Raw genomic sequence first — 12,688 nt, forward strand, 5'->3', positions numbered from 1 at the left:
ATAACGGTGGTATGGCTGAAACGTACATGAAATTACATTCCTTTTAATTTACTGAAAACTGTACTCAAATGATACTTCCATTCTGAAGTTATTTACGAAACTAACTTCATCAAACGGAAAGAACTATTGTCGTTGACTGTACAGTCCGCAGCAAAAAACCTGCAACATGAGCATGTAAGTTTATTGTGAAACGACGAAACCTTTTGCTCCAATATAAATGTGCAGGGGAGGACGCAGAGGTATCTCCTGGAGTGATTCGTGCATTTAGACGTTATATTGATTCTCTGCGCTGTTAGGTGTAATCTCACAATAAACTTACATGCTCATGTTCCAGGTTTTTTGCTGCGGACTGTACAAGCCCAACTCCTCATGGTGAAGTAAATAAGGTATAAATGGTTCTGGCTTACTTTTGGCACACCACACTTTGGAAGATTTACAGGTAAAATTCAACACTTTGCATGAAAAGACATATTCATAAAGAACAAACTTCTGCAAGCGACAGAATTAAATACAAAGTAACATATCTTGGTTTATTTTAGGTTTACAAGTGTAGGGTTTCTAGTGTAAAATAATTACAAGTGCTTTACGACGGATAAAATCAGTGAGTGCATATGAATGATGACTGTATTAGATACCACTTTCCACCAGCGATGTATTTCTACAGTGCACAGAAGTTGTATTTCATGTTTACAGGGGGAGCGCTATTAGTATGAAACCATGGCAAATGCTATTGAAATCCGTATCATTGCCAATACCCACTTGTTTTCACTACCCTCACTTACAATTATATTCATCGTCGCTGGCTGGCGAGCCTGCTCGCTTCGGACGCAATTCCTTGCTACCGTCCGGGCTCCCCAGCTTCGTTCGGTCCTGATTCGGTTAGACAGCATTCCTGATTTTTAGTGGCTATCTAGCACAGGTTGGTTTGTGGTCTTTGCACTGTATTTATTATGCTATACTTCCGGACGCCATATTTATTCGCAAACCGTAATAGAGTTGTAACTTTTCAACAATTGCTTCTAATTTCAAAAATTGCTTATATTTTATTTACGCCAAGTGAGATATTTTCATGCCGCCCGGTGCAAATTATTTAGGAGACAATAAGGTGCAGTTGTAGTTTTGGCGCACCATATTGGAAGATTTAGAGTAAAGATGTAATAAGCAACAGATTTCTGCAGACGGCAAAATTAAATACAAAGTAATACAGCTGTATTTTAGGTTTACAAGTATAGGGTTACTAGTGTAAAATCATTACAAATCCTTTACAACGGATGAAATAAGTGTGTGCATATGGAAGATAACTGTATTAGATGCTATTTTCTATCTGCGGCATATTTCTGCACAAGTATAGAATCTGTATTTTATATTTACAAGTGCTGCGTTACTAGTATGAAATCATGACAAGTGATTTTCAAACTAGATTCATTGCCAAACCCACTTCTTTATACTAAGCTCGTTTGCGCGCTTACCCACCCTCGCTAATACTACCGGGCCGGCCCACCAGCTTCGCCCTGCTCTGGCTGGGGTAAATGGCATTCTTGCTTTTGGGTTAACCGTGCTTTTTAGTGGCCACCTACACGTTGGTTTGTTTCTACACTGTACGTTTTCTGCTACACATCCGAAAGCTGTATTTATACCAAAATCGTAAAAGAATTGTACTCTTCAGAAAGTCTTTACTTTGCCCATTTTTGGGCGTGCGATATAACATTATGGCAGGCTCCAGGTCGATGCCAAGTGGTGCTCTTGTTTTTTACCTTTTTTTTGGTGGTTGTGTGTGGTGTTTGTGTGCGTGCTCTGGTGTTGTCATGTTTCTTCGGTGCTGTGACTTTTCCAAGTGAAGTGTTGCCAATGAAACATGGACTGAAGTGTAGTGAAAGATCTTTCCATTACATTGCTGCTGCTTGCATATCAAGAAGACCACCATGTGCTTTCTTAGCTTCTGCTAATAGTGACAGAGATAGTGACTGTGTCAAGGTATGATTGAAAAAAAAAAGCCTCATTCTCTTTTGTCTTCTCTTGCTTTGTGATGATATTTACATAAGCCCTGGTCCACCTGATCAAGACTCCACCAGTGCTTTTAATATTTATTACCAGAATGTTCGTAGTATTACCAAAAACAAATGTTCGTAGTATTACTGGAATGCTCACTCAATCTAGGCTACATAATGGAACTGGATTGCCTTGCAGTGACTGAATCGTGGCTCAATGAATCAGTGAATGACAGTAAACTTAATTTCTCAAATAATTTCTCCATCTTTCGTAAAGGTCGCATAACTCGTGGAGGCGGAGTGATGATTTGTATAAATAATAAGTGGAAGAGCAAGAGACGATTGGATCTTGAACGAAATTATGAACTTATTTGGGTGGAAGTTTTTACTCCAAAGTGTAGATCTGTGTTTATCTGGAGCTTCTATAGACCGCACAAGAACACTCTCCTAGGTTGACAATTATACAGAGGTCTCTTTTACACCGAGTACCGAACTATTATAATAATCTAACTAGTGAGGTGGACATTTTTTCGAGCTACCCGGTGTTTGAAAAAGCAATAAAGCGCACGCTGGCCAAATAATATTACTTGTGCACTCTTTGTTGATATTTATGATGTTGCTGTTGTTCTTTATTTTTTATTGTTTCTATCCTGTCTTTTTTCTTTCTTCCTGCTTGTTAACATTTTCTTGTGTAAAATAGCACAATTATGCTGTATCTTGTAATTTGTTTAATAAATAAATAAATTTCATTCATTTTATCGATTCTTCGATTCAGTGATTTGTTCTTTCGGTTCCGACGTTCCAGCTGCGCATTGATAAGTAGGACCGTTTTGAAATGGTGTAGTATAGTAGAGTAGAGCAAGATAGGGATAAGTAGGGTAGGGGTAGTAATGGGTTAGCCTAAAGTTAGGGAAGCTTCGACCCATCTTCATAAAATTGTGCGGAAACGAAAGAACAAATCACTGAATCAAAGAATCGAAAAAGAATAAAATGGCGAAAGTAAAGACTTGACTAATTTTTCAGGACATTAGTGTTGTACCGACGGACCAATTTGAAAATCGAAAAACAAGTACGAAAATTCACTGCATTCGGTCATATTTGGTTGGATTACATTAAGTTATGTACATTAGATTACGTTACATTAGGCGTTCAGTATTACTATACGGATCCATAGTATGAGTAATAGTAGTAGTAGGAACAGGTTAGAAACCCCGCAGGGGTTGATTGGGTTCTGTTCTTGACAAGAAATGGGCAAATTAAAGACTTGCCCAATTTTTTCTGTACATTTTACAATCTATGGATCCATATAGTAAAACAAGTGTATCTCTCCGCGAAATAGTTCATCCGCTTTCACATACGGTGCAGCTTACAACATCAAAAACAACCACTTTCTTAACTTTTACTATTCCCCTTACGTGACTCTCACTCATTCTTCCTCACAAACTTAAATGAATTCTGCAATTGACCCCGATAAATTTCCTAAAATTGGTCCGGCGATACAGCACTTAACCCTTTTTCAACAATTACTTTGGTGTTCCCCTTGATTTTACCTATGCCAAGTGAAATATTTTCATGTCGCCCAGAGTAAACACTTTAGGGGCAATAAGACGGAAATTACTGAAGCATTATAATTTTTCAACAATTATTTAGGTTTAAGTATAGAGTTCCCCTCCAGTTTCCAACCTACAAAATGCAGTTAAAACATTAAAAATTGTTAGGTTAGGCTATGATAAGTTAGGTTTGGTTAGTTTAGTTTCGGTTAGGTTACCAGGTAAAACTAGTTAGACTAGGACAGTGACTGGAACAGATTCTCATAAAAGTTCTAATTATCACTTAAATTCAATAACCCATGGTTCTCATGAAAATTTAATAGATTTTCTTCATTATTCTTATATAATATTGTAAAACTCAATGCGGAAATATCATATTCAACGCACCGATTCCCCACCCTATACGATTACCACGCTGTTCAGTCATCGAAAGCTTCCGCGTCTTGTAAATAGTACCCACTTCTACATATCTTTTCTCGTATTAAACGTAACTAGTGATAGGTAGTTCCGGAATGATTCGTTCCGAAAGAACGAATCCTTCAGAGGAATGAAAGGAACGAATCTCTGAAAGGAATCGGATTAATTTCGGCGGATTCACTCAGGAAGTTTACGTATTGAATCAGTGGATTCGGTTGGTGGAACCAAGCAAAAGACGAGTGCATTGATATGGATGGGACAAAACCAGTAGTAAAGAATAGACCGACACTGCACAACAGAGAAGAAATAATGAACGTACTGCGCATGTGTGGAAACAAGCAATTTTTCTTACGCGCTCTCGTGCCACTTTTCCGCAATATTCTGACCACCACAACTGCTCTCCCAACCGGAGGAGAGGGGGAGATCGGCAGCTATTCTTGTCACAATTTTTTCTTTCTGTTTTTACTTTTTCATAGGTGTTCAGCGTTACCAAATCTATAGATTTTTGTTGCAAGACGATAATAAAACTATATGCTGTAACACACAAGCTCTTATTCAATATATTCTGATGTAATGCCAATATAACCCTATACTAATATAAAATTCGTAATTGGTTGTTTGATTAGGTGTTAATACTTATTTCAACACCAAGATAATATGAAATGGAAAATAACCCTTTCCGGATTCCGGCATTTTGGGCTATTTTTTAGACTTTCAGTCAAACAGCTACTGCATCGTCACTATTTATCCCAGGATCATGGTTCATATCTCATTCTCTTCAGAATAGAGCTGGCTTTCAAATGGTATCACTTGCATGCCCATACCATATACCAGGAGAGGGAAAATTGATGTCAAAGGGATTTTTTTTTTGTCAAATTTTGGGCCCCTCTTCCACCCCCCACCCCCCTGTGTGAAGGTAGAGACCTCAAAAAAATCTGATAAACAGTACTTGGTAAACTAAATGTGTGTACCAAATTTCAAGTTTCTATTTTGAATAGTAAGGGCGGGAGAAATTTTATGAAGAATCCCCACAATGCCCCAAATTACCGCAAAACACCATGACCTCAGGGAAAAAATTTCCTGAGACATCCCTAATTACCCTAGGGTCATGTTTCGCCCATCATTCTCTTCAGAATAGAACTGCCTTTCAGACGGTATGACTCACGTGTCTCCATCATGTATGTGAGGCGGGAAAATCCTGAAAAACGGGATTATTTGGCCTAAAAATCCCTTTTTTCAACTTTTTTCCCCTCTGGACCCCCCTGTTTTAATGCAGAGATCTGAAAAAAATCTGATAAATACTACTAGGTGGGGTTTATGCACAATTTCAATCTTCTAGGTGCAAAAGTAAGCCCGCCAAAAAAAAAAAAAAAAAAAAGAATATAGCAACCATGTCCCATTTTTCCCTATATAGAAGTATATTTTTTAAAAATTACCTGAGACATCCCTAATTACCCTAGCATAATAATTCGACCGTCATTCCCTTCCGAATGGAACTGCCTTTCAGATGGTATGACTCACGTGTCCGCATCATGTGTGTGAGGCGGGAAAATCCTGAAAAACGGGATTTTTGGGTAAAAATATCCCTTTTTTTCAACCCTTTGCCCCTCTGGTTCTCCCCCTGATTTAACACAGAAATCGGAAAGAAAAATCTGGTAAATACTACTCGGTGGACTGAATGTTTGTCAGGGTGGCCACTCATTTGGAACTTCAAAATTCCCTGACTTTTCCAGAAATTTTCCCGGTTTTCCAGAAAATTTCTAGAGATATCTAAAATTGGTATATCATTGTTTTTCAAAGCTTAAACGGAAGCTACAAGTGAAATGCAATGTGGACTAGAGGATCATTATTTAAAAAAGAATCACAAAAACCGCTAGCGAAGATAAATAGTCTAATTTTAATCACTTACATGCCTAATTTTCAATGCTCTTGTGTGTTTCCACTCCACTGTAACCAACTGCTGCACAAAACGAGAAGAGGAATGTCTATCCTTATCGCTTTCCAACCTTAAGCTTAATACTAGTCACAAAAGTACACACACCTACAAATTACTGGAACGAACACTACTTTACTGAAATGTTTTAAAACCTCAAATCACAAACTTGCAGTTCACTAAAATCAAACTGAAGTTAAGACCACATCCACTTAAATGTTTTAACACCTCAAACCAATAATCTCATCAATTGCAGACAGTTTCTCCTTGACATCATTCAACAACTTCATTTTCTTCGCCTCGAGTTCAATAACTTTATCCTTAATGGCATTTCTCTTCTGTTTCTTCTCTTCCTCTTCTTGATTCCTCAGAGACTCAACATATACTCCATGAGCATTGCGGGCAGCATGGACAACCCTCTTTGTAATTGGAAACTTATCAATACCACCCACAGCTGAAATTATTGAAACTCGCTTTGATTTTCAATTAAACATTCTTTGTTGATTGAAAATCCCCTCTCCACACTAGCATTTCCATGAGATAAAATGAGGAGAAATTTCACAAAATCAGTCATATGTATTGAGCATGCACCTGAAATGCAGCATCTCCATCCAATGGTCATCTAATCTCTTACTTTTCCTGTCATAAGTCCTCATTGCTTCCAATACAAGAGGATTTTTAGCAAAAACTTTGAAGTCACCTTGGATTTCATCAGCTAATGTTCCTGAAATCCAATTCTTGGATACTACAATTTTTAGGCAATTGGACAATCCTTTTGCAGCTACAGTGTCATCCATAACAAACACACTTGGATCCAGGAAAGAAATTGCTCTTGTCAGGTTGAATTTTAGAGGTGACCTGTCCATTATTTTCAGTATGAATTTCTGACATCATGCGCGATAGTTTTGTCGAAATTCAAGAATCTGTCTATCCGATACGGTACTGGCTTTTCGTATAGCATCCTTTGATGTGTACCCAATGTTTACAAACTTGGCTGGCTTTGAGTTTTCGGTATTATTGAAATCAATCTTAACCAATGGCCTGCCTTCCAAAACACTATCTTTCAGAAAACGACCTGCAACAGACAATACTTTGGCCTGGAGCGAGTTGTAAAGGAAAGGAGCTAATGGAGCTTCTCCCTGAAATTCACGCAGGAAAGGTTCAACAGTTTTTGCTAATGTTGTGAAAAAGCCAAGTTTTGCACCAAGCAGGTTATCATTTGTGAAATGTCTTACAATATCAAAGTTTTTGCACTGTGGTACTTTCTTCTTATCAACAGCCCACTGTACGTATTTCTTTACGTTCGGTCGGGAAGCAACGTCTGAATTTTCTGTCCATCTAGTGCTGCAAATTTTTTTCGGAAACACAGAAGACCCTGTGCATCTTATGTATTATGCACGACGAGCTGGAACGTCTTTGAATAAATTATAAGACGCCCTTAGGAATTCTTCTAATTTCCAACCTGTTGCTTGCATTGCAGCTTTAAAAGCACAATTCATAGTATGCAGACAACTACTTTCAATATCAAGAAGAATTGGATCTGAAGGTGAACTTGCAAGATCTTTCTGCAGGTCACTTAAAAATTTGAAGTTAACATGTGGGCCATCTATCGAAACTTGAACAATTTTCTTGAGGTCCAAAACTAAGATACCATTCTTGAAACTAACTTGAATGTCTGCTGACGTTGAATGTCCGAGGAACACTGAATTTAAATATCTTGCTGACACTTGGTTTCTTTCATTGTCCCAAAACCGAATCGTAAGGTCTATTTGCTGCTTTTGCGAGACTTTGTTAAGGCTTTCATCAAACCCAATAACATAATGCTTCCAAGCTTCTATTTCTTTGAGAAGATCACCTTTAAAAAGTCGTCCAAGACCATGAACGATAGTATAAGCTAATCTGGTACGTTGTAATTGCATCTTACTACAAATTTCGCTATCAGGGAACATGAGCTTGAAATTTGTTGCCAGTCGGAAAGCAGATCGGAATGACAAGTGTTCCATTACTGCCTGCAAACACCACAGAACTTCAGCTTTAGTTACTGACTCAGACACTAGAAACGACTCCATAACATTAGCATGTTTATTTTTAATAGATTCTTCGGAAGCCACCAGCATCTCTTTACTTACAACCAGTTCTTCAGCGGGACAAGAAGGACCTGGACTGACCACTACATTCCACTGCATTCTTTTGCTGACAAAAAGTTGTTATCGGCCGAGTTACTAGAGAGTTCTTCACAGCTGCAGTGTGTTTTTTGCCTTCCATGTGGCTAATAATAGCCCGTTTCCCCAGAGAGTATGGAGAGGAGAATTATGGAGCTACCTGCATTAAGAAGTAGCGGACTTCGGTCTAGAAAGCCGGCATTAACAACTTTAAGTAGGCCCGGGTCCCAAAGGTTTTGTCGTGCCAGCAATGGCGTGCGGTGGTTATGCAACCGGGGAACAGGTCGACATAGATAGGAAATATTGTGTAACAAAACAACGGAACTGAAGTAAATGAGCTCTAATAAAATGTGCTTTTAAGAAATCAGAAAATTTTGTTTGTAGCTGATTTTTTTTTTTTTTTTTTTTTTAGAACAGTAGTACATGCAGTAGCGGAATCGGGTGTAAAACCTAGGGGGAGGGGAATGTCATTACCTCAAATTGGTGGTCAAAAGGTCAAATATCTGTAAAAAGCATAGCCAATTAATCGTGTGTCGCAGAAAGTACTGCCGCCACTGAGTACAAATGCATGTGGAATCCACACGGTTTTTGATTCCACATAAAAATACACGCATTAACCAAAATTCCACACATTTTGTGAAATCCGAAACAAATTCGGAACTCTTCCGGCAGAACTCAACTACCGTTCAGCCTTTATATTAATCACGTGACTACCAAAACGGGATGCAGGGGCGCAGCCCCGAGCGAATTCTGAAAATCGAGCAGCCATCGAACAAAACAAGTGTGTTAATTACAAAATGATCCCGATTTCGCTCCAGCTCAATTCATGGGCAGCACTAAATGACAAAAGAACATGAAGAAAGTATGCACAGCCCAAACCAGCAGAGCTAGATAAACGAAACCTGGAACGAATGAGAGATCTGGGGGCGAAGCCCCCAGCGACCACAGCTATTTTGTATATAAATAAACCGCCTAAATGGCTAGGAATACAGTAGAACGTAAATTTTCCCCCGAGTAAAAATTTCCGGTTTTTCATCAAAATTCCCTGACTTTTCCAGAATTAAAAATTTCCCTGACTTTTCCCGGTTTTCCAGGTGAGTGACCACCCTGTTTGTGCAAAATTTCAATCTTCTACGTGAAAAAATAAGCCCGCCAAAAAATAATGAACATAGGCTTCATAAGGGAAAATATATATTTCAAAATTATGACGTCATCACTTCCTATATCTGGACGCAGGACGGTCTGAAACCATACGTAATGTCTTCTACAATGCCTCTGGACTTGAAAAACAAACAAACAAACAAACAAACAAAAAAACCCATAACTTCTATCCAAGGCAAATATCCTCACCGGGATCAAACCCGGGACCACTTACACAAAGAGTAGGTGCATTACCAACTCTCGACCACGAAGAGGAAATGTACAAGCAAGTCGAAATTTGATACAATGAATTTTGAAATGAAATGAAATCTTTAAGTTTTTCGTCCCACGTTTATGTCGGTTAGGCTAAAGAAGGCGGTGATTGAGAGATGAGTGAAATGGTAGATTGAAGAAAGTGGGAGGAAACGGGAGAACCCCGAGAAAACCCACGAGCACGATGTTTGTCCACCACAAAGTTCACACGGCGCGAGCTGGGATCGAACCAGGGACCCCAAGCACCGAAGGTGAACATTCTACCACTGAGCCACCGCACTACCCCGAACTACACGAGTTGGCACTGGAAACGCAACTCGAGTCTCCCGCGAGGAGAACCAAAATTTTGCGTAATGTTTATTATTATTATTATTATACAATTTATTAAAAATATATAATTCTCAAAATCAGGATAGACAATTGCCCCTGCCCTTTCCAAATGACACTCCTACACAATGAAGCCCGAGACTTCGTTTGTTGTTGCTGGTATTACGTATTTCAATAAATAGTAAGAACGAAAATTACAGAACATTTACTTTTTTGCGTTTAATAGTCATGTAAAAAAAAAAAAAAAAAAAAAAAAACACATGTTACTCTTTAACAGTTTCAACGTGCACTCTCAGTAACACGCTTTAATAAAACTGAAAACTTCAAAGAAACAAACAATATCTGTATCTGCTCTTGTCCTTGCAATATTATCTCTGTCTTATCAGAAAAAAATAGAACTTTGTTAAAGTGTTTCAAAACACCGTAACCCCTCCTTTTGCTTCTATTCATTCCAATTCGTCACACCACCACACTGCAGCAACTTCTCAGGCGGTAAGAGTGGTTTGACAAAATTGGGTGAAAGGAGGAATCGAATTGGAGAGCCATTTGAAAACTCAGAATTATTCCGACTCATCGGAACCAAAGGAATCGATCTAGAAAGGATGAATCCTTCAAATCGAAAAACCACGGAATCATTTAACTTTGCGGAACCAAACGATTCGGTCTGGAGGAACGAATCCTTCTACGGAACGGATTCAAAGGAATTGATTCCGGGAAAGGAACCAAATTGTCCATCACTAAACGTAACTTTACTGCTAAACTTTCACACCTAATATCACATAAGAACTCCAAATCATTCCTTACCCCATTTCTCCTGTAAATTTACCTAATTTTTATTTAAAAAAAAAAAAAAAACGGAGGAGCAACTCTAAACCCATTATTTCGAGTTGTGTACTAAAAGTAAACCTGCATGGTATAAATAACGCAAATCGACCGTAAGAAACAAATTTCACGCATTATTTCCTCACTTAACATTTTACATACAGCACATGCTGCACAATCATGACATATCTCTGTTTTCATGTGGTCGCCACATTCTTAATCTGTAGCTACAATATTCCTTAGGAAAAAGAAAATAGGTGCTGTCTATTATTACGTGAGATATGTAACTATAAAATTCGCGCACGGAAGACAGGGGGTTCTCATGTATACTATTACCTTAATTTTTTTCTTGTTAATCATTATTTACTGTTGTCGCTTACATAACTTATGAATCTAAATACTTATTTGTTTACCTTTTATTTGCAACTTCTCTCAATTTTTGACACTTCAGGTTGGTGTGCTTCTCACCGTTGAGCAGTGCAAGAAAGGCGTGTGCGCAGAAGTTGTCTTGTCTTATGACTATTATCAGTCAAATAGGTAGGTGCACCAGCTCTCTATTCATGTGTGCTACAAATGCTAAATGGTCAAATGTGTACCCCAAACAGAGGATTTATGATGCAAAAACAAAATAGAATAAAATACAGGACACAATCGGGAAGAAATGACACAAGTCAGGAAAATAGTCAAAGTCAGGGAAAGGTCAAAATCGGGAAAGAAGTTCAGACAGGGAAAGAGGGCGAAAAAAAGTTAAGGGTAAGTGGGAAGTGTAAAATGAAAAAAGAAAGCGTATAAAAAAGAAGGGAATGTATGTACACCTTGTCTCAAAAAGGTTGAGCGCATTCTTTATTGGTGTTTTGAGGCAAAAATTTTCTAAGTCCAGCTTCGGGTATCTTCGGGAAAAAGTAAGCCAGGTTCGAACCTCCAAGCCAGCCTTTGCAATCGGGAAAAAGTTTGCAGATTTGTTTTTCTTCTTTTAAATATAATAAGACTTGTTACCAAGTGTTTAAAAAAGCAACATTGATTGAAATACTTAATGATACAATATTTCGAAACCTATTTTTTTTTAATGTCAGCACATGCTTGTTTGTCATTTAGCTCTCCATACGTAATGGAACATTTATTTATAAATACGTTAAAGAATCTTTCCATATGTAAAAGAATGCTCAAAGTTAAGAAATAGAACATAATTATCGCCTGAGTACTAAGATAAAAGTCAAAGTAGAACAGAAACAGCGTTTGTAATGGATATGAATGTCATAATTATCTTGAGATCCGTTATACATCGCTAGAAGCATAATTCTACAAGTCCTTGCGTTAGCTCATTGGTAAGCTGTCGGATTTCAAATCTTAAGGTTTTGAGTTCGAATCCCGTCTAGCTTAGTCCTTTTTTTAAAATTATATTTTCCGTAATGCGTGAAAAATTATATAAAATAATTACATTAGAATACATAAGTTGTGTATATATAACATAATCATTGCAGAACATAATAATTATTATGTTTAAAATATAACATCTGAGATAATTTTCACAGTAGGTCGGTATTATATATGAGGATGTAAATACAACTTAAGAAACTCGTTCAATAGCAATAAATAAGTTATGTAGTGTATTTATTTGCATCTATTTGTCATACAGATGTAACTTCTCAATATTATCATTACAGCATGTCATTTACATTCGTGAAATACAATATATTCCTACGGATATAGAAAGTGTATAAACAGAGTATCCAAAGTCGTATCCTGCTTCAAGACACATAACTTTTCCCGATCCCCTTAACGTCACGGGAAGAAACACAAACTCTCTTTAGAACGGAATGTCGTTACTTAGAGTCTCATTCGAATACGTTGAATATGCTTTTGTATATTCATCTCTCTCTCTCTTTCGCTTTGTTTATGTGTGTGTGTGTGTGTGTGTTGCGGAATATCCCAAGTTGAATACAACATTTGCCAAGTATATGAGCATCATTGTCATCGAATACCAGAAATTGAAAGTCGTGTTTCTTCAGGTTGGGTTTGCGTGTTCATGTTAGCTCACTGGTAGAGTACGGACTTACCAATAAAGAGGTCTTGAGT

General features: G+C 37.8%; 1 protein-coding gene across 2 annotated transcripts in view; it reads right to left on the reverse strand.

Annotated features, from left to right (window-relative positions):
- Positions 1-11,159, reverse strand: part of LOC145666835 (uncharacterized) — a 90,594-nt gene extending 79,435 nt beyond the window's left edge. The window contains exon 1 of one of the 2 annotated variants that reach the window (XM_081734411.1): positions 11,026-11,159. Coding sequence is in view for 1 of the 2 variants with exons in the window: in XM_081734410.1 (XP_081590536.1) it covers positions 10,949-10,972 (24 nt within the window). In the remaining variant the exon portion in view is untranslated. Of the gene's footprint in view, positions 1-10,948; positions 10,988-11,025 lie in introns of those variants that run through there. The other variant, XM_081734410.1, reaches the window with a different exon arrangement.
- Between the last annotated feature and the right edge of the window lie 1,529 nt (positions 11,160-12,688).

Source organism: Thermobia domestica, chromosome 12 (assembly GCF_964235325.1).
Source record: "Thermobia domestica chromosome 12, izTheDome1.hap1.1, whole genome shotgun sequence".
Lineage (NCBI taxonomy): Eukaryota > Metazoa > Arthropoda > Insecta > Zygentoma > Lepismatidae > Thermobia > Thermobia domestica.